General features: G+C 40.4%; 1 protein-coding gene across 6 annotated transcripts in view; it reads right to left on the reverse strand.

Moving 5' to 3' along the window:
* Cfap97 (cilia and flagella associated protein 97) overlaps positions 1 to 22928 on the reverse strand; it is a 46036-nt gene that overhangs the window by 3516 nt on the left and 19592 nt on the right. For all 6 annotated transcript variants that reach the window (XM_085843971.1, XM_021169443.3, XM_085843970.1 and 3 more), the window contains 2 exons: positions 12226 to 12494; positions 446 to 596 (listed from right to left, as the gene is read on the reverse strand). In XM_085843971.1, coding sequence (XP_085700097.1) covers positions 446 to 596; positions 12226 to 12494 — 420 coding nt within the window. The remainder of the gene's footprint in view (positions 1 to 445; positions 597 to 12225; positions 12495 to 22928) is intronic.

Here is a 22928-nt window from a genome sequence, read left to right on the forward strand (position 1 = left end):
TAAGTCTTTAAGCATCACACAGTAAGTATTAAAAAGAATTACATATTTAGTTTGTTAATTTCTTAAGGGTTACAAGGTATTAGCAAATGTCTACAATTGGCTAGAGAGAATGTTTCAGCCACATTCAAGTATCCTAGCATGTATATTTTAAACACACATCTTGAATCTAAAAGGCACTCCACTCCTGCAATATCTGAAGAAATACTGTTATTTTCACTCTTTTTATCCTTTGGTTTTCTCTCTACGCTACCATTACATTCTGTACAGACATGCACATGAAGTACAAAATTACATGAAATGCAAACATGTGTCAGTGAGAAATGAAATGCACTCTAAACGTTAGCAGTTTAAATTTCTACCATAAGAACATATATTATGCTTTTTAGTTTTAGAAAAGATAAAGGAGACAACAACCAAGTAAAAAAATAGCTTTTGATATTCTTACTCAGTGGGCTATAATGGCCAAGAGTAGATCTCACTCGTCGGACGGACGGTGAAGGATTGAGGTAACTCATATTCCGATGGTAGTCCATCAGCTGTTCGGAGCGTTTCATGCCAACTGTTGGCTTCACAGCTTCAAGTCGTTTCAATAAAGCCTTCATACAAAATATCAAAGTTAATACTAGGTACATACCAATGATTTCTAAAAGCTCAGAAGGTTCTACAACCAGAAATGCACTATGGGAAAACAGTGTAAGAAACATTTCTTACCTGGATTGAGGAAGAACCTATGCTCACTCTAACAATATTCTAACTATCTTCCCATATACCCACAGTAAATGTAATCTTCTGCCCTCAACAAGGAAACTTCACTTTGCAACTGAGGAGACCATTACAGAAAACCATAGCCATGCAGAAAGCAGAGCTGTGGAGTCCAGTCCTAACGGACACATCTACAAAACCATTCTAGGCTCAGGGAACATTGCTGAAGATGAATTGGAAAGGTTGTAAAGCCAGGAGAGGAGAAACTTTGCTGGGAGACTTTGTCTCCCATCAGTGTCAGAGCTATACACGTCACAACATGAGCCGAACAGCAACAATAATGAACATAGCAACATGGACAGGGAAAGCCCGTGAGGCCTTGCCTTACCCTACATAAAAGTGCAGGCAACTACGGGCGGCTGAGCGTGGGCAAAGCTTCTCCTCCTGGGAAGAGCACAACTGCTTATCCAATACAAATGCTCAGCCCTGAGAACATACATACACATAACAGTGTATGACTGAGCAGGTTATATTTAGGAATATGTATGAATATACACATATATGTAACAATAATGAAACAAGTGGCCATTCATTTGAAAGAGGAGGGTTATATGGATGGGTTTAAAAGGTCAAATGTGAAGGAGAAAATGATGTGAGTATATTATAATCACAAAAAAATTTAAAACTCAATAGTACACTTTCAGAGAAACTCAAATGGTTTCTCCTAACACATGCATTAACCACACCACTATGATTAAATGACTTCTACAATTTGGGTGTAAGTGTTTCCCTTAGAGGCTTGGTCCCCAGCATTTGGTCCTCAGCATTGGTCTCTGATCTCAGAAGGGACTAAACTACTGATGGATTAAAACTGAGAGGACTATTAGAAAGCAATGGAAACCGGGAGACTGGCTCTTCACGAATAAGCAGGTTGCTATGACCACGCCTTAAAAGGATCTGTCTTGTTCCTAGCCTCTTCTGTCTCTCTGCCTCCTCACCATCATGAGATAATCAACTTCCTTCTACCGAACCCTCCTACTAATAGGTTTCTGCCTTGCCGCAAGTTCAAATGCAGCGGAGCTAGTCATAAGCTGAATCCTGGAACCAAAACAAACCTCTCAGCTCCTAAACTGTTAATCTCAGATATTGTTACAGCAGCCAAAAGGTAACTTGCATGCAGCTCAGAACAGATGTGACAGGTTAGTCTTTGAAAAGGGACGGTAAGTTGAAATATACTAAACTCGGCTTCCTCATCCGCAGGACATAAAGATGAGGTATATAATGCTAACAATCTGATGATAAACCCCTGGAACCACCACCAACTTAATAAAGTTAGGACAAATTCTCCCTGTGTGCTTTAGAGAGCAGTAGCTGCAGTCACAGCTCACATAGAATATAGAGGAAAGGTGGTCTCAAGCCCCACTCTCAATTCTACTGCCTAGTGCTTTTCTGTGCTTTTTCCTTTACATTCTTAAGATTCCAGGTAAAATTTTCTATGGAAAACAACTGTTTTAGCTGCTAAGAAGCTAGAAATCAGGTTACAAGGGAATAAAAACCTTTTAGAGGATATACAAACCAACAGAGCACAGCAGCAGTCACCAAGAGGGCATTTTCTTGAATACAATTAAGTCTAAGTATAAATATTCCTAAGTTTATTTTTAAATAGAATATATTATATATATTTTTTATAAATATAATTATATAAAGTATGTCACACTATAGACTATATTTCTAATATAATCTGTGCACACCTGGAGTGTATGTGTGTGCCATGTACTGAACAGTGCCCAGCGAGGCCAGCAGATGGTCAAGATCACTGCTGTGCTCTAGCAAGCCAGCCTCTCAGTTCCAGTCATTCTTTTTTCTTTCTTTCTTTTTTTTTAAAGGAATTATTTATTTATTTTATGTATACGAGTACATTGTAGCTGTCTTTATACATACCAGAAGAGGGCATTGGATCCTATAACATATGGTTGAGGGTCACCAAGGTCACTGGGATTTGAACTCAGGACCTCTGGAAGAGCAGTCAGTGCTCTTAACTGCTGAGCCATCTCTCCAGCCCCATTCATTCTTTCTTAACTCAAAGTTCAAAGACTTTTGATTTTCAGAAATCTTTGAGAAAGAAACCCTGAGGAAGACCAAATACCTCATGGAATTGATTCACAGATCTGCAGAGGCAGGTGGATTTCTGAGTTCGAGGCCAACCTGGTCTACAAAGTGAGTTCCAGGACAGCCAGAGCTATACAGAGAAACCCTGTCTTGAAAAAACAAAACAAAACAAAACAAAAAAGATGCATTTTTTTTTTCTGGTGCAAACTTATTTTTATCTAAAGAGTATACTGATATGCAGTAAAACTCACATTAAAAAAAAAAATCAGCCTCAAGAGTACAAAAGACAAGTTTTCTTTATGGTAGAAACCCAAGCTTGGCGACAAACAAGGTGCAAAGCAAATGAAGTAGCCAGGCCTAGGAGAGCTCCAGAGCTGCCAGCCAGGGAGACAGATAGGTCCTCTGCTTTCCCTTTAAAAGCTGGAGCAGTGGATTACGTTAATGGGCTTTAATATATTAAACCAACCTTGCATTCCTGGAATGAAGCCGACTTGATCGTGGTGAATGATGGTTTTGATATATTCTTGGATTCGGTTTGTAAGAATTTTATTGAGTATTTTTGCATCGATATTCATAAGCAAGATTGGTCTGAAGTTCTCTTTTTTTGTTTGGGTCCTTGTATGGTTTAGGTATCAGAGTAATTGCAAGTGGATATTAGCCAAAAAACAAAACAAAACAAAACAAAACAAACAAACAAACAAACAAAAAAACGAACAAAAAAACCATACAGAATACACAAGATACAGTCCTCATAATTCAAAAGGCTCAACAAGCTGAAGTGCCCAAGTGAGGACGCCTCAGTCTCACTTGGGAGAGAGAAGAAAGCAATCATAAGTGGGGAGGGAGGGAGAGGCTTGGGAGGAAAAGTGGATGGGATGGGGGGACAGTGAGGGGAGAGGGGAAGCTGATCTGGTATTGGGTGAGGGAAAAGGACCAAAGGCTTGAGGGCCAGCATAAAGAATGGAAACAGGTGACCTCAGAGGTAGGAGGTTGGGGGGACCCTCCAGAATGCACCAGAGTCCTGGGAGGTGAGAGACTCTCAGGACTCAAGGGGTGGGTCCTTAGATGAAATGCCCTACAGTAGGGAGAGGGAACTTATAGAGCCCACCTCCAGCAGGAAGGCAGGACATTAAGTGAGGGATGGGATTACCATCCCATAGTCACAACTCTGACCCATAATTGTTCCTGTCTGAAAGAATTACAGGGATGGAAATGGAGAGGAGCCTGAGGAAAAGAAGGTCCAGCGACAGGCCCAAAGTGGGATCCAGCTCAAGGGGAGGCCCCAAGGCCTGACACTGAGGCTATGGAGTGCTCACAAAAAGGGACCTAGCATGACTGCCCTGCAAAAGACCCAACAAGCAGCTGAAAGAGTTAGATGCAGATATTTGCACCCAACCAATGGACAGAAGCAGCTGACGCCTGTGGTTGAATTAGGGAAGGCTGAAAGAATTTGAGGAGAAGGGTGACCCTATAGGAGGACCAGCAGTCTTAATTAATCTGGACCCCCGAGATCTTTCAAACACTGGACCACCAAACAGACAGCATACACCAGCTGATATGAGGGCCCAACACACATACAACAGAGGACTTCCAGGTCTATGTTCATTCAGAAATGATGCACCTAACCCTCAAGAGACTAGAGGCCCCAGGGAGTTTAGAGGTCAGATGGGGTGGAGGGTGGGGGCATCCATGTGGAAGATGGGGTGTGGTGGTGAGGAGGTGTAGGGTGTGGAGCAGTCGGATGGTGAGAGTGGAGGGGTGGGGAATGGAATATGGAGTATAAAAAATGAATTACAAATAAAATTAAAAAAAAAAAAGCTGGAGCAGCAGCCACTGCCTAGTGAAGTCTTAACAGCTAGAATGAGTTCTTGTTGAGCTCAGAGTTCCGCCTGACTGTAGTGTCTATCTGCACTCTTTCTAAAGTAACATACCATCTTTCTTTGTAGACAGAGAAGCTGTACAATGTAGGTGCCAAATTTTTCTAAAATGATAATCTCCCCTACCTGTAATTGCACAAAAAATCCTAGGCATCACATTTTCAATACATTTTACTGGGCAAAGATATTATTTGTGGATTTCTCTGATTATCTGAATAACTATTCATTAAACTATATGCAACAGAAATCTCGACAATTTCAATTAATCTGATAAAATTATATGTGCATGTGTATTTTTTCCTAGTAGGGGAACAATATTGGTCATATATATACCAACAGCTCAGGTCATTGTTCCATCCCGTAATACCTTTCAAAACCACAGCATCTAGGAAGCCCTTTAAGTCATCATGTTACTACTTTCCCTTCAGAGCTCAGCTTGCGTTTTTAAATGTTCTGACAGTCCCATGATTTCAATTCCTTGTCACTGATTTCTGTTTGTATTTTTGAGATAGGCTGTCCCTCCGTCGGTCAGCTGGCCTCACACTGGCCTTGAGCATGAATCCTGAGAGCTGGAGCAGAGGGATGTCAGTCCATCTGGAGGGGAGGGAACAAACTCATTGTCTGATTCTCATTTCTGAAGGAATAGGTAAGGCAATGAATGAACTGAGTGAGCACTACAGCAACACGTGATAAAGGAAGAAATAGGTACGGTTGCCAACATTCCCAGGGAAGGAGTTACAGAGACACAGTTCAGAGCAGAGACTGAAGGAATGATCATCCAGAGACTGTCCCACCTGGGGATCCATCCCATAAACAACCACCAAACCCAGACACTAGGCATATGCCAATAAGAGCTTGCTGACAGGAGCCTGATATAGCTGTCTCCTGAGAGGCTCTGCCAGTGCCTGACTAATACGGAAGCGGATGGTAGCAGCCGTCCATTGGATGCAGACACAGGGTCCCCAATGAAGGAACTAGAGAAAGTACCCAAGGAGCTGAAGGGTTTTATAGCCCCATAGGAGGAACAATATGAACTAACCAGTACCCCCAGAGCTCCCTTGGAATAAACCACCAATCAAAGAAAACACATGGTGGGACTCATGACTCTAGCTGCATATGTAACAGAGGATGGCCTAGTTGGCCATCAATAGGAGGAGAGGTCCTTGGTCCTGTAAAGGTTCTATGACCCAGTATAGGGGAACGCCAGGGCCAGAAAGTAGGAGGAGGGGGTTGGGGAGCAGTGGGAGGGGAAACTAGGAAAGGGGATAACATCTGAAATGTAAATAAAGAAAATATCTAATAAAAAAATAGGTACGGTTGAGAAAAGGGTTCATTGTCCACACTTAATGCCACGAGTTTAAATGTCATTGAGTCATTTACAGAACTATATATCTGGGTCTTGAGATATGTACACACAGAATCTTGCCCAAAGTAATATTTTGTTTCAGTTTCATAATGTTCTAAAATATTGATAGAAATTTTCATTTTGTTACGAATTATGAAAAAAAAAAAGTCTTACATGGTACACAGAAAATAAGCCAGGCAGTGGTGGCATACACCTTTAATCTCAGCCCTTCGGAGGCAGAGGCAGGTAGATTTCTGAGTTTGAGGGCAGCCTGGTCTACAGAGTGAGTTCCAGGACAGCCAGGGCTACATAGAAAAACCCTGTCTCAAAAAAAACAAAACAAAACAAAACAAAAACAAAAAAACAAAAAAAAACCAGAAAATATTAAAAATAAGGGGTAGTTCTTTGTAATTCTGTACATAGAAACAAAGCAAAAAGGCTTACGAAAGGATGGACCATCTAGTGATTGCCATATCCAGGGATCCATCCCATAATCAGCTTCCCAACGCTGACACCATTGCATACACTAGCAAGATTTTGCTGTAAGGACCCTGATATAGCTGTCTCTTGTGAGACTATGCCGGGGCCTAGCAAACACAGAAGTGGATGCTCACAGTCAGCTATTGGATGGATCACAGGGCTCCCAATGGAGGAGCTAGAGAAAGTACCCAAGGGGCTAAAGGGAACTGCAACCCTATAGGTGGAACAACAATATGAACTAACCAGTACCCCGGAGCTTGTGTCTCTAGCTGCATATGTATCAAAAGATGGCCTAGTCAGCCATCACTGGAAAGAGAGGCCCTTTGGACTTGCAAACTTTATATGCCCCAGTACAGGGGAATGCCAGGGCCAAAAAGGGGGAGTGGGTGGGTAGGGGGATTGGGGGTGGGTGGGTATGGGGGACTTTTGGGATAGCATTGGAAATGTAAACTAGGAAAATACCTAATTAAAAAAAATGAGTGTGAATAAAAAAAAAAAAAAAAGAAAATAGACTCCTAAGAGACCCTCTGTCCTTTACAAAATCATCTCTGGAGAATATCTCAGTGTAATTGTCTCTCCTGGAAAGAGCAGATTCTTAATAAAGATGGAGGTCAGTAAAAAAAAAAAAAAAGGCTTATAAAGATACTATTTTAATATCCCAAAAGATTTTAAAAATGACATTTGGAAGCTCCTTGACAATGAGAAAAGCAGCCAAGTTGAAAAGGTTCTGTAGAAATGTAAGGTCAGAGCACAGATTTGGTTGTTGGAGGTGTGTTGCTTTCAGTGCTACCATTTCTCCTGCCGTTTGTTCTGAGACAGGGTCCCATGTAGTCCAGGCTTTCCCTGCACTTGCAGTGTAGCCTAGGGAAGCCATGAACACCTGATCCTCCTACCTCTACCTCCCAGGTGCGGGGAAGACAGGTGTGGGCCACCTCTGGGGCCCAGAACAGCCTAGATTTAAAACAATGCTAAGACTCCCCTACCGCCTTTCTCTTTGGCATCTTATAAATATCTTGTAGACTGAATCTAGAATCACTGTTATTCATCTTTGTGAAAAAAAAAAAAAAAAAAAAAAAAAGGTAACAACTATCCAAAAGTCGGGAAGCTAGAGACAAGGGCATCTCGCATTTTCCCAGCCGGAGTTCTACTGAGTCACAGTCAGCTTTCTGTCTGCCACAGAAGGATGGTAACCTCGGGAAGAGGAAAATAACACCAACTGAATTATAAGTTATTTCAAGATCTTAGTGGAAGGTTCTGGCCATCCAGCAAACTCACACTTTTCACTGAATGCTTTTAGATCTGAAACTTTTTTTTTAAAAAAAATGTTAATAGGAAATTCAGAAGCAGAAAAATCTACTTCTCTGGATTTAAAACTCTTATACACGCAAGGAGGGGAAGGGGAGAGGGAGCGAGAGACAGACAGACCTTAGTGAGAGACAGAGACACCTTAAAAAGCAAAATGAAAAAAAATTTTTTTTTACTGAAGTTGTAGACTGCTTGTGACCACTTGGGGGAGGCTTATTTCATCCCTAACATTGTTGAAAGCAAGCCCCCGCTCTTTTACCTGAGGGAAAAAACCTGACATATAATTAGAAAAGTGAAACAAGCTCACTAGATGCTAAAATGAAACAACACACCAGTATCCTTCTGAGAACTCTCTTGCTAAGTCTATTTTTGTCTCTCTGAGGAAAAAAGGAAACATATCATGTTTAAATGCTAGCAAAGAAATCCACCTACCCATCCATCTATCCATCCATCCATCCATCCATCCATCCATCCATCCATCCATCCATCCATCCATCCATCCATCCATCCACAAGAACTTTCAAGATTCAGGGCTCAAAACCCTGGTCATTATTTTGGAAACAGTCTTGAGTCAGTATGAAGCAAGCGCGCCCTCTGCTGGCAAAACTGTATTTCTCTCTACCCTTCCTCCTTTCCTTGTTGCTGGAGACTGAACACGCAACAACACTTTAGCATCTTCTCTGTACTCCCTTGATTTACTTGGATATAGTATCTAAAGAGAAGAATGCTAATATCTGCCCACTGAAACAGAGGATAGACCTTGAAATTTGGTGGGACATAGTAACAATTTGCTTTGAATTCTAGGGCTCCATTTTATAGTCTACACTTCTGCATAGTACTTTACTGTTTTAAGTTTTCTCATGCAGCTCCTGGAGTCCAGAATGCTAATGTGTGTGTGTGTGTGTGTGTGTGCGTGTGAGTGTGTGCGTGTATTTTAATAATCATGCCAAACAATGGACCTTGTTTGTTCATATACCAGCCACAGATATAACTACATGCATGTGTGTTTGTGTGTGTACAAGCATGCATTACGATCACAATCAGCCAGAAAACAGAGTAAATCACATTACAATCAGCCAGAAAACAGATTAAACCGTGCATTAGCTCACACTGTAGGAAAACTTAAAGCCAATATGGCTCTGAGTTTGGGAAGAGGTGAGATAGTACTTGCACAAAGCTTGATGACCTGAGCTTGGTCCTGGAGCCTGCATGGTGGACAGAAAGAACTGACTCTTCAAGTTATCCAATGTCTTCACATTCACGGTGAGACACAGAGAGAGAAAATGTTTAAATAAACAGAAAAATAAAGAAGGGTTTGGATATAAAATAAACATATAAAAACAAGTAACAGAAATAACCAGTTAGGAAACATGAAAACTATATATAATAGCACAAAAGTACACAAGTTCTAAGCTCATCAAAAAGAAAAGTCAAACTATCTTATCACGTGGGCTGATTACATGCTGACATGCCAGGACTTTGTGGGCGGTGGCTCTGATAGTTCAGTGACAGCATTTCCAAGGCCTGGATTTGACCTGCAGCACCAATGAATAATCAAACAAAATTAAATATAGCAATATCATATACAGTCAGTTGAATAAAGCCATGTTCTGATGTGTAGCAAGTTACACTAGAAAAAATACTTGTTTACATATGTAAGTTATAATGTATATGGAGCAAAGAAGAATAAAATATTGGCAGTTTCCCACTGCTTTTAAATCTTCACTTCTGAAGCCATGTGTGGTGGTGCATACTTTTGATTCCAGCACTCTGGGAAGCAGAGGCAGGTGGATCCCTGTGAGTTTGAGGCCAGTCTGGTCTACAGACTGAGTTCCAGGACAGCCAGGGCACAGAGAAACCTTATTTCAAAAAAAAAAAAAAACCAAAATGAAACAAACAAAAAGATCATTGCTGGAGGAATAGTGAAAGCTTTAAGAAGCTGCTGACAGCTGGGCGTGGTGGCACACGCCTTTAATCCCAGCACTTGGGAGGCAGAGGCAGGTGGATTTCTGAGTTCGAGGCCAGCCTGGTCTACAGAGTGAGTTCCAGGATCAGCCAGGGCTACACAGAGAAACCCTGTCTCGACAAAACCAAAAAAAAAAAAAAAGAAGCTGCTGACAGTCTTCACCTATGAATATTCATATGAATATAATGCATAGTCAGACACTAGTGGGCTGAGATTTTCCATCTGTTAAGTCCAGGCTCTTTAAAAAGCTAAGCACACACCTGATGCCTGCACTGGAAAGGAAGAGCAAGAGAATTAGAAGTTTAAGGCCAGCTTGGGTTATACGGTGAGACCATATCTCACTGTATAAAATATCAAATACAAATATCAAAACAAGACAACAACAACAACAAAAATGAAACACAGAATTACTAGCATATGGCCCAGCAACTCCAGTTTCGACACTAAAGGGAAATGAAGCAGAGACATGAACAGACAGTTTCACATCAGTGTCCATCCATTACAAGTGCCTAGAGTGTCTACCAGCAAAGGGTATAGTCACAATGTTACACACTTACAGGGGAATCTCAGTCAACTTTAAAAGTCTTGATACAAGAAGCTGGAGAGTCCACTTGCTAGTGAAGAGCACCTGCTGCTCTTGCAGAGACCTGGGTTTGATTCCCCAGCACCAACAAGCCGACTAACAATCATTTGTAACTCTAGTTCCACGTATCCAATGCCCTCTTCTGATTTCCATGGACACCAGGCATGCATGTGATGCAGACATGCATACATGCATCCATAAATACATACATACATACATCCACACACACAGGCAAAACACCCATAAGCATATAGAATAAATACATCTCAAATTGTTTAAGTTTTGATACATGCTACAAGATGGATAAATTTTGAAAATACATTAAAGTGAAATAAGCTAGCTACAATATTGCAGTCATCCACTCACATAAAATATCTAAAATCAACAAATTCATAAAGAAAGGACCAGAGGGAAATAGGAATGGTGATAAGTTATAGTAAAAACAAGATAGTAAAACTCAGTGAGCTGTAATCTTGAAGTAGATACGGCATGCAAATTATACTTAAAACTGTGGTTTTTTAAAAAGTAATCCAAACCAGATACCCTAACCCTGAATCTGTGCTCTGCGACCTGTCTGACCCCGAGCCGTACTGGTGTCCTACTCAGTGTCTCATTTTCTCTCATGCCACCATACCATGTGATTAAATGACCACATGAGGATTAAATGATCTAACATTTGCAAAACAGGAGTAAAATTGCCAATTAAAAGAGGCTTCATATCCAAATGGACACATGAAAACAAAAAGTAAACTAATGTTTGTGACATTAGTAATTCCACATTTTCACAAAATATGAATCAAATATGGTTAACATGATATACAGAAGGCTACTGTGCAGCTAGCTCATCACACACAAAACTCATTTCAATTACTTTATTGGTACCTACTCCTGGCTATGTGTGGGACTATCTTGGGGATAGCAATGGTGATAAACTCATAAAATCTGTTACCAGGCCATTTTATACAGATGCACACTGGTGAGGAAGCATGAGGGCAGCTTTGGAACTGCCTTAATCTCAACAGCTTTAACATTCATTTTAGCTTGACCTTATAAACTTACAGAAGTCTAATTTTAGTTTACAATTCTATTTATTTAAGAGACTACCTAGGTCTGGCTAGGTTTGGCTCAGGTGCTTATTTTGGGTAATTATTTAATCCTGTTAGGTTTTAGTTTCTTCATGTCTATGATACTTTTAAAAAATGTCTACCTCAAAGATTTGTCAAGATTCAGTAAGCTAATATGTGGAGGATATTTAGAAGAAGGCCTAGTTAAGAGTTCAATATGCAGCAATTACTACGAGCTGAATTTTACTGAAAAGAAAAAGATACACTATAATAGTTTAAATGTGAAGATTTTCAAGTCTTGTGTATGTGTGTGTGTGTGTATATATATAGATAGATAGATTCTCTAAAATATGAAAGTAACTATTTAATTCATAACTATGAATGCTACACTCATTTCAAGCTGAGTGCCAAATCTGACCTACTCTAGATTATCTTTTAAAAATAGATCATACAGAATTTCCAGTACAGTGGGTGATGCAGAGTTTCCGTGACTGAACACATCAGAGGACACACGCATCTGCTTCTTGGGTACCGTTTCCTGTAAGTGTACAGTGATCTAAGTGATCTAAGCAGAGAAGAGTGAGGTCTCCAGTGTGCTCTTTTAATGACCTCTTACTATACACTCTACCAGCTACGCACGTCTAACCACACGTGGTTAACGTCTCGACAGTTTATGCCATGCACCTGCGTTATGTGTCTGTAGTGGGAAGTTGGTCCTACAGGATTTTCTGTTAGCTGTACTTACAAGTCAGTGCGCATGCACTTGCTCTGATGACTGACGATGTGGCACTCACCATATTTTCTCTTTCGATCCTTTGTTGTTCCCTCTGTCTGTTGAGAGCACTATGATACAACTTAGGGGGATGGCCGATCGATCTTCCGGGAATTGTACTTTTGCTTCCTGGTTTTTCAGCCTGTCTTGACAGTTCTTTCAAAAGCCTCTGATTTTCCCGGTCAATCTGTCTCACCTCTTCTCTTGTGAAAGAGTAGTTCTTCCTAGGTATTATTGAAGGCTGCTCAAAGTGATGTTTCTGTGGTCCCTTTTTATCTAACTGCAGGAAAGCTACACAAGGAAGCAAACGCAACAACGGTAAGTAAACAAAGCAGCTATGATGGCCCATGCTTTCATTCTTACAGAAGAAACTAAGTTCACAGAACGCAGGAGATGGGCTAATGACTCATTTGTGTAGGGAAAGCTTGGATGCAGTTTCAAGTTTTATGTTCGCTGGGTCCTTTGAGCACAAAAGTTTATGCAAGCAGGTTTTCACAGCAGAATAATCAAGGTGTGTGATACCAGCTCTTAGATGGGTAATTTACAGAAACCCACTCCTGCCATGTCTGTTTTGTACAGCAGTTTTAACAGTGAGGGACTTTAGGAACCTCTGGGCTTGAGTGCATGATCCAATACTTTCACTGTTCAAAAGAAACAACACAAGTTCTTGGCAATGACTGATGGAAGAAATGGCAAAAAGAAATTCAGACCAGTCTACAATGATCAGAACCTAATCTGAATGCACTATACTATGAATGCCATGGTTTTTTTTTATGGCAACTTTTTATTAGATATTTCCTTTATTTACATTTCAAATGTTATTTCCTTTCCTGGTTTCCCCTCTGAAAACCCCGTATTCCCTTCCCCCTCCTCTTGCTCACCAACCCACCCACTCCCGCTTCCTGGTCCTGGCATTCTCCTATACTGGGGCATAGAACCTTCACAGAACCAAGGGCCTCTCCTCCCATTGATAACCAACAAGGCCATCCTCTGCTACATGTGCGGCTGGAGCCACGGGTCCCTCCATGTGTACCCTTTGGTTGGTGGTTTAGTGACATGGGTTTTAAAACCCATGGGTGATAAAGTACTTCAGTGAATGCCAAACATTCTATTTTGTATTAAGCATAAGCCCAATGAACACACTATATAAAAGACATTTCTCGCCAAGAAGAAAACCATTTGCACTGGATGACTACCAAATGATTTTTGTTGGGGTGGAGATGGGAACTGAACCCAGGGTCTTATCCATTCTAGGCAAGCACGGTACTACTGAGCTATGTCTTCTGCCTGGAAAGAATTTTAACATCATGCTTAAAACGTGTTAGAAAAAATTTCAGTAAGCATGACTATTACCACACACTTGTGAAAAGCTTTTAAAACCTCTGAGTTTGGTGAATATGTCTACTTCAGTATATACTAAAGTAGCACTATATTTCTCAGGTTATCAGCTGCAGTTTTGTTTTGGTATTATAATATCTTTAAGATAAAAGAAACCGCTCCTGTTTTGCATGTACATGATCCGTATCTGTCAAGGTGCATGCCCGTGTGCATGTGGAGAACAGAGACAGTGAGGAGTGGGCTTTCCCTTCCACCTGCTGACTGCAGGGACTGAACTGCAGCTGTCAGCCTTGGGCAGCAAGCACCTGCACATCGCCCAACAGTGCCCACTGCCATCCCACAGCCCTTACAACAGGGTCTTTTAAAAGTACTTCACTACAAGCTACTCCTTCTCACATGTCTAGTTTAGCATCCTATGCTCTCCCACACAGTGCCATAAAGGGAAGTGGTATTTTTAACCTTTATTTTACAATGAGTTTAGTCCAATCACTTGGACAAATTAAGAGAAGCAGTAATTTTACTTCTTATGTTTATACCAAAGACCACAAAGACTACTTAAAATTATAGGAACAAACAAAACAGATAAACAGTGGCTTCCTCTCTCGAAAAACCAAAAAAAAAAAAAAAAAAAAGGTTATGAAATCGACACTGGGCGTGGTGTCACACACCTTTAATCCCAGCACTTGGGAGGCAGAGGCAGGTGGATTTCTGAGTTCGAAGCCAGCCTGGTCTACAGAGTGAGTTCCAGGACAGTCAGTGCTGCACAGAGAGACCTTGTCTCGAAAAACCAAAAACCAAACCAAAACAAGAAGTTATAAAATTAATGGTTGATGATTAATGATAGCTGAAAACCACACTGAGTAAATAACAAAACTTGAATGACCGACCATGTTTTAAAAACCACACATACACTACATACATTAAATTACCTCCATACTAATACATGCTTGTTCTACAATTTAAAAAAGGTTCTAGGCTAATTTAGCTATATATGAAATTCTTTAGAATCTCATTCTCACTGAGATTAAACTACAGTTCCTAATGCTACTTTTTAAAAAGTAAAATAGGCAACAGTGGCATAAGAATGTCCAGCTCATCAAACAATCAAAGAGCTGCCAATAGCAGCCTGAGCTTTACGTCAGTGAAAACATCACAATGAAGCAGATGGGTAAGGTGCTTATTTCTTGACAGCACTTGACACCTAAAGAGACTCTATGCTAACTGGCGTCAAATATATAATCAAATTCTTTCACATAAAATCTAAAAATGAGTTAGCCAACTTTGTATTTATATCTATTTATTACAAATGCTGTTTTCTCCGGAATTTTCCGTAGGGATGCAACACCACACCAAGTCTTCACTCTATTTCAGCCTATGACCACAAAGAGCCACTCTGGCTTCATTTCACCCATGTCAAGGGGCTCCCCCTTCACTTTCATTGCTACTGAACAGAGACAACGTCTTAGGACTTGTATGTGAAGCCACCAGTGGAGATGTTCTGATGCTCTCTGCACCCCTACAGTGTCAGTGCTGTTTAGCAACTCTTCCAGTGGGGCAGGTGAGTGACTGCCAGCAGAGCTTGGCTTTGCTTCCTAGCATCTCACACAGCAGATAGGAATGGCGGTTCACATGTGCAGCGCCATCTGATTCTAGCACTGGGAGGTGGAGACACAAGAATCAGGAGCTCAAGGCCATTCTCTGCCACATAGTGAGTTCCAGACTACATGAACTGGTCTCAAAACAAAACATTGTCCTTATACAGTCATGAGCTCTATAGAAAAACCAGCTATAGTTACTTTTAAAGCTGATTAAAAAAAAGATTTCTTTTAAAAACTAACATTAACAACAAGTTATAAGATCTAAATTTACAAGATTTATTATTTGCCTTCTTAACAACTTGTTAGATGAGAAATTTTGTGACATCCTTGTGTGTTCTCTTTCTTTGAATTTTGGTGGGCTTCTTACAGCTGTGACCAACAAAGTACAGTCAAAACGGTATGCAACTTAAGTTTTAATTTATTTTAGATATAAAATTTTTAAAAGATTCATTTTATTTTTAAATTTTTACTTTGTATTTGGGTGTTATACCTGCATGTATGCCTGTGTACTGCCTTCATGCCTGATACCCTGGGAAGCCAGAAGAGGGTGCCAGGTTCCCTGGAACTGGAGTTACAGATGGCTGTGAGCTGCTATACAGGTGCTAGGAATCAAACCCAGGAGCCCCAAAAAGAACACACAGTGCTCTTAGCTGTTGAGTCATCTCTCCAGCCCCCAAGACTCATTTTATTCTAATTTATGTGTATGTGTGTGTCTCTGTGTGTTTGCTGCATGCATGCAGGTGCCCATAAGTTTAGTAGAGGTGTAACAGCCCTGGCAGTGGAGTTGCAGGACGTAGTAAGCTCTCTGATATGAGAGGTGTAGGCCCAGTATATGAGTTCAAGGCTAGGGGCTCTGTAAACACACACACATGTGCACACATGAATGCATGCACACACGTATAAAATTATTTTTTATTCTCTGCTGTAATTGTCTCTGAAGCTTACTGCTTCCACCTGCTAACCAAGACTTAGTCCTGGAAGCTTCTAGCCTCTGCACAATCTTACCTAGGCTTAGAAGTTTTCAGCCTCCAAGATTCTCTGCTGAATAAGCTCACCCTTTCTTAGTTCTTTCTGAGCTCTGAGTGGTTGGTCAACTCAGCCGTTCTGGCTTTTCAAACGCCTCTCCAAGCTGACAGATTCAATCTGGCTTCCCTTGGCCTCTGAGGGAATTGCTCTGCTTGGCCTCATCCTAACTCTGGCAATATGTTCTAATCTTCTGGCTCCTTCTCATTCTGTGAAGGCTTGTTCTGTCTTCAGCTGTGTCTTCTAGCTTGTTCTCTCTCTGCAGCCTGTCTCTCTAAAACTGTCCTGGGAAAACAAACTGCCGCCTCCTTCTCTTCTCTGCACTGCCCTTAGTCAGCTCCCTGTCTTCTCTCTTCTGAGAGTTGGGCATATCCTCTTCCATCAAATCTTTCTCTGACTCATCACTTTGTCTGCCATTCAGTTAGACATCACTTTCAAATGGGTGCTTCCTTCTACAAACTAAGTTTATCTTCATTGTTTGGGATTACAGGTGTAGACTAAGGGCATAGCTATAATCCAGCCAGCGAGATTAAACATGTGTGCTAAGGGCTGAGTCACATCACAATAAGAGACAGCTTTTTTTTTTTTTCTTCAGTAAATAACACAATCTAGGACCTGCACCACATACCCTTGTACCTGGAGCCCAGAGCTATGCATGCCTGATGGTAACTGGAAGCTGCCATATGATAGACCGCACACCATTAATAGGAAGCCACATACAGGAACTTTGACCCTGTCATCTAAGGTTGCTGCTTTATACTACTTGAATTTTATGATAATGTATTATCAGAGCAATAGTAACTACTACAAAATTTAACACAAGGAAATGGAATGCTACTATAACAAACCCAAAGTTAGTGGCTCTAGGTTTGAAACCTGATGGGCAACTGGAGCTGGACGAGACAGAAAAAAACCTGTTAATGGGGCTGGAAAGGCGACTCTGGTTCAGGGTAACCAATGCTTTTTCAGAAGACTAGGGTTTGGCTACCAGCACTCATATGTAGGCTCACAGCCATCTGTAGTGCTAGTTCCAGCAATCCAACACTCTTCTGGCCTCCTCTGAGATTTGTACACATGTGTTGCACATATATACACACATGCAAGCAAAAGCATTCATATACATAAAAGGAAAAAAAGGTTGTTGAAGTCTGAGAGAATGAGCTGGCTGTTTAGCAGCACTGCTATGGTGACAAGGAAAATGGCAGACTTCTTACTGGTGGATTTGGGCTAAGATATTTAAGCAGGATTTTGAAAATACAATGGCTTACATTATCTATAGTAAATCAGGAGAGTGAAATATCTAAAACTAGAAAGTGATCAGTTTTCAAACAAAATATAGAGAAAATGTAAGAGACAGGGCTTACAGGGTTCAGTGTAAGACAATGACTCCTCCCTTAACCACCCCCCTAGGTTTCATTGGTAGCACAACATAATACTTTGCATGACAGTGTATGCTTGTAATCCTAACAGTCAGGAGATAGAGACAAGAAGACCAGACAGCCAAGGCCATCCTCAGCTACAGCCTGGGTTGTATGAGACCCTATCTCAAAACAAACAAACAAACAAACAAACAAACAAAAAACAAACAAAAGCCAGGGTCTATGACTTACTTTAAATCTGGGAGGTTTATAATTATTTCTACCAACACTGGGCACAGTGGTACATGCCTACAATCCCAGGAACTGGATAGCAGAAGCCAGAGGGTTACTACAAGTTCAAAGCTAGCCTGGATCAATATAGCAAGTTTTAGTTCAGTTAAGTCTCATAGCAAGATCCTATCTGAAAGAAACCAAACAAGCACAAAAGGATGCTATGTGACTCTAGAAACTAAGTCACAAATGCCTCTGCGGTTTCGGTATTATTTTCTGGAACACTATGCTTGGAGCCCTGAGTACATGTAATAAGTCTAATTTCCCTTAGGCTACCATGTTTGAAGAAGGCAGGCCTATGTGAGGAGACAAGCCACACAGACATGAGAAGCCTCTGGTTAGCAGTCCTAACCAGAGGCCTAATCCTGTTTGTTCCAAGTCCAGGTGCCTGACAGTGTTTTTTTTAATCCTCTTTAGTAGCTTGATCTTCAACAATTTATTGTCTAGTTCTGTTTTGCATTTATTGTATGTTGTAATCAGTATTACACATTTCTAGTGTATTTGACTTATATATTAATATAAAACACCCTTCTTGTCCCTTTTAGTATTTTTCACAATTTTGATTCTGTTTTTGTACTAGTAGGGCTGATACTTCTATTTCCTCTTTTAAAGGAGACATACCTTTTTTTTTTTAATGTATGTTTGTGTTTTTAAAGGATAAAATAACTATTAAGTTATTAGTTACTAAAGTAACTATTGCTACAGAAAAAATTAGCCTAGCACTTGTGGAATAGAAACTATCAAGCTAACTAGTGTTTTCCTTTTTACTGTAGCAAAATAGACAAAATCCAAAATTTACTATCCTATTTTTAGGTGTACAATTCAGTGACATTACAATTCATTTTCCATAATGTTGTATATTGGAAATCTAAAACTCGATTATAAAAAAGCCAAGTAGGCAAACAAACACCCAGGAAATCTCTGTCCTCCTTTCACTAGACCATAGAAATAGAAATTCTGTTTCTGTGATTTTGACTGACCCGCACATAAATGGAATCACATGATAGTTGTTTTTGTGTGGATATGTACTGCCATCTACTTTGTGTGTGTGTGTGTGGTATGTGTGTGTAGACTAAAGGTCCATCTGGGGTCTCATTTAATAGGAGTTGTCCACATTAGATTTTTGAGACTGGGTCTCTCACTAAGACCTGGAGTTCATTGACTTACTCTAGGCTGGCCGGCCACAGAGCCCCACTGCTGGGATCAGTCTACCAGCCTACCACGTCTGCCTTCTCTTCAGCCTCCAGTGTTTGTCTTTTCAGGACTTAACTTTACTTATCACAGAGTCCTCCAGCCTCAGCCACACTGTAGCACAGACCAGCTCTTTCTTCCTTTTTAAGACTGAATAATATTTCTGATTTAACTTTTGAACACAACCACATGTCTTCTAAGTTAAAATCATTTACTTTATTGTTTGGCTTTTCTTCCTACAGCTTTTATAAAGTACGCCACTCATTTTCCTGAAAGAGGATGCTAACATTTTTTTCTAAAAATTCCTCCAAATTTCAGAACGCAATCACTACCATTATAATAAATTAGAGCTCCAGTTTCCTACAAGTTCTTCAGTTTTGTTTTGGATCCTTTATATTCCTAAAGGCTGAGACACCCTAATGTCTTCACGGGTTCTATCTACCAGTATTTATTATGTAAAAACCTAATAGTACAAAACAAGCAAACAAAAACCCAACAACTTCCCTGATATAGCTGTCTCTTGTAAGGCTATGCCAGTGCCTAGCAAACACAGAAGTAGATGCTCACAGTCAGCTATTGGATGGAACACAGGACCCCCAATGGAGGAGCTAGAGAAAGTATCCAAGGAACTGAAGGGGTCTGCAACCCTATAGGTGGAACAACATTATGAACTAACCAGTACCCCCAGAGCTCGTGTCTCTAGCTGCATGTGTATCAGAAGATGGCCTAGTTGATCATCATTGGGAAGAGAGGCCCCTTGGTCTTGCAAACTTTATATGCCTCAGTACAGGGGAACGCCAGGGCGAAGAAGTGGGAGTGGGTGGGGGGTGGGGAGGGTATAGGGGACTTTTGGGATAGCATTTGAAATGTAAATGAAGTAAATACCTAATAAAAAATTGGAAAAAAATCCCAACAACCTAAAGATAGTTACTCATCCCTCTGTCAATAACAATAAGCCAATCATATGTCAACATAACATTTTTATAAAATAAGTAGAACCTGTAAGCAATGTAGTTCGATGCACAGGACCTTCCATGACAGAGGTAGTGAAATGATGACCACAGATTTTCCTTGGACCCATACACACATGCTCTAGCACATTTGTGCTCATGTGCACACACATACACAAAATACATACATAAACAGAACTTAATTTTTTTAAATTAAAAATGTGTGTGGAAGAGCATAACAGCTTTGCCATTTTTAAGTGCCTCACTTAAACAGAAGACAGGTGCTTCTGCACTGTGCTGCCACTGTCTTGGGGCCCCGTGAAGACCCCACTGGACCCACTGCTTATCTGTAGCACACAGACAATGCAGAAAGCAAGCCAGGGTTACTTTTCTTAGTTACAATAGCTTTGTCTTCATAGATCTCTCTACAATCATTTAGTTTTTGCTTTAAAGAAAAATCAATTCTCAATACTACATTTATCATAAGGATGTGGCCCCTCTGTTGCCTTTAGCTTTTTACAGATGCTTGGTTACACTAGGTAACTGTGTTGGAAGGATTAACAATGTCAACCTGCCAGTAAAGAAGAGATTAACCTGTAGTGCCAGGCAGGGCATGCTGGAAGCCAATCATCTCTTTCTCATGGATAGTAGTAGGGTCTGTTAAGCACTTCCTGTAATCCCTCCATAACATCCACACATGTACCTTGATAGAAAATTTATAACCATTTTCTTCATTTATGAATGCTTCCTTAATTTTACTTTGTCCTCTTCTACTTTTCTTCTCAAAAGTAGAGATAAATTTTGAGGCTATCTGTTTCTAAAATGTCTTTACTTGGCCCTTTCAGAGTCCTTCTACAGTGATCCAACTTTATATAGACAAAGTATGGAATGTAATCCAGTCTGCTCAAGTCCTTAAATGCTTACCAAATATATCAGCCTTGTGATATAATCTGGTATCAAAATGTGTTTACTGCTCCTCTAAGTCTCTCAATGCTTAGTCAAGGATTTCTAGGCCAAGGATAAATATCTGACTCCAGTCACAGTCTTTGGACATTTTGGGCATGGAAATTTCCCCAAGTTAATATCCTTGTAGAGTTAAAAGGCTGAAATTGTACTACTCTTTCAAGTTCTCTTAAAATTACATTTCTAATACCAAGCTACATTGATATATTAGTTTTGAGTGAACACCAGAACTCTCAATCTAGACTGAACTCAAGCGGTTTATATCAACTACCACATCCTAGAAATAGTTACTATCTAGCTCATGGACATGTCAATAACACCAAAAGTCTAAAGCCTTGTGTTTCAATTCCCAGAACTGCATCTGCTTTACTGAGTCAATACCCAATTCAATACTGTTCAAATACCCATGCTACTGACTATTTTGGGAAATTTGCTCATATCTTTCTATTAAACTTTATTTCTATTTAACAAACAACAATTTTTCAAACCACTATTCTATACTGTTTGCCACATTCCTTACTATGTGGACATTTGCCTGTTGTAAACAATTTATGAAACTTTTTCATCAAAACTCATTACAGGAATTGGTGAGTTTTTCTCTTCATTTACACCTGTCAGTGAAAATGTTTCCACTAGGAGGGCGACACAATGTGCTGAACTCCCGCCCTCAGATGTTTGCTAACAGGGTCATCTTCTATGAGAAGGTTTGTAAACATGTTACACATTCCCTGTATTAAGTGGATTTGTCTTTCAGGAAAGTGGTTGCTATGGAACAACTAGAGAAGTCATAGCAGCATAGAAAAGCCCATTTGGTAGAAAATGAAAGTGATAAAGTATATTATGAGAGAAATGCAAAAAAGGTACAGGTGGGCAGGGCTGGTAACCAACCATCTCTTTCATGGACAAGGTTTAGGTACATGGTGGCAAACAGAGAAAAGATATGAGGATCCAAAAAGCTTCATGTTGTCAACTGAGCACGAATAATAATTTAATAAAATAATAACAAAACACAATGTATTAATAGTTTGAAAAGTTTTGAAGACTTCCCGTGGTGGATACTATTCATGGATTCTAACAGTAGGTATGTTAATTAGCAAAATGTCCTCTTTGTTTCTCTGCCTTTGTTACAAAGCACTATCTGGCTGTGATGGCCCATGACTTTAATTCCAGCCCTCAGAGGGCTGAGGCAGGAGGATCATAAAAGTTCAAGGCCAGCCTGGGCTATGTAGATCCTGCCTACCTCAACAACAAAAGGCCAGAAGAATGCTTTACTAACAAGTTTCTTACAGCAGGGCTTGTACAGTATAGTACAGTAAAAACTGAAGCTTAAAGCCAGGCGTGGTGGCATACGCCTTTAATCCTAGCACTTGGGAGGCAGAGGCAGGTGGATTTCTGAGTTCGAGGCCAGCCTGGTCTACAAAGTGAGTTCCAGGACAGCCAGGGCTATAAAGAGAAACCCTGTCTTGAAAAACCAAAAAATAAAAAAATAAAAGAACAAAAACAACAACAAAAAACCCAAACCTAAACCAAAAAACCCTGAAGCTTGAGTCTATGTTTCAAAGAGAAGATTTCAAGTGTAACTGAGGCAAGTGTTTAGGAATAAGGTGGGGTGGCAATTATTGTTCTGACTTAAAAATTAGAAATATATAGGTTCTTAGCATCTAGCTAAGAAATAGCTTAGTGGTAACAAGGATACCTTATGTTTTGAGCCTTATATATTTTTTTATATGTATGGTGTTTCCTTGTAATGTGTACATGCAACGTATACATGTACGTGTATAGGCAGTGATTAGCAAGGCCAGAAGGTGTTGGATCTTCTGGAACTGGAGTCACAGATGGCTATGAACTGCCAAGTGTGTGTGGAAACTAAACCCAGGTCTTCTGGCAGGAACAGTGAGTGGTTTTTGTTTGTTTGTTTGGTTGGTTTTGGTTTTTCGAGACAGGGTTTCTCTGTGTAGCCCTGGCTGTCCTGGAACTCACTCTGTAGACCAGGCTGGCCTCGAGCTCAGAAAT

This window comes from Mus caroli, unplaced genomic scaffold, assembly GCF_978045245.1.
Source record: "Mus caroli unplaced genomic scaffold, Mus_caroli_1 scaffold_10, whole genome shotgun sequence".
In the NCBI taxonomy this organism is placed as follows: Eukaryota; Metazoa; Chordata; class Mammalia; order Rodentia; family Muridae; genus Mus; species Mus caroli.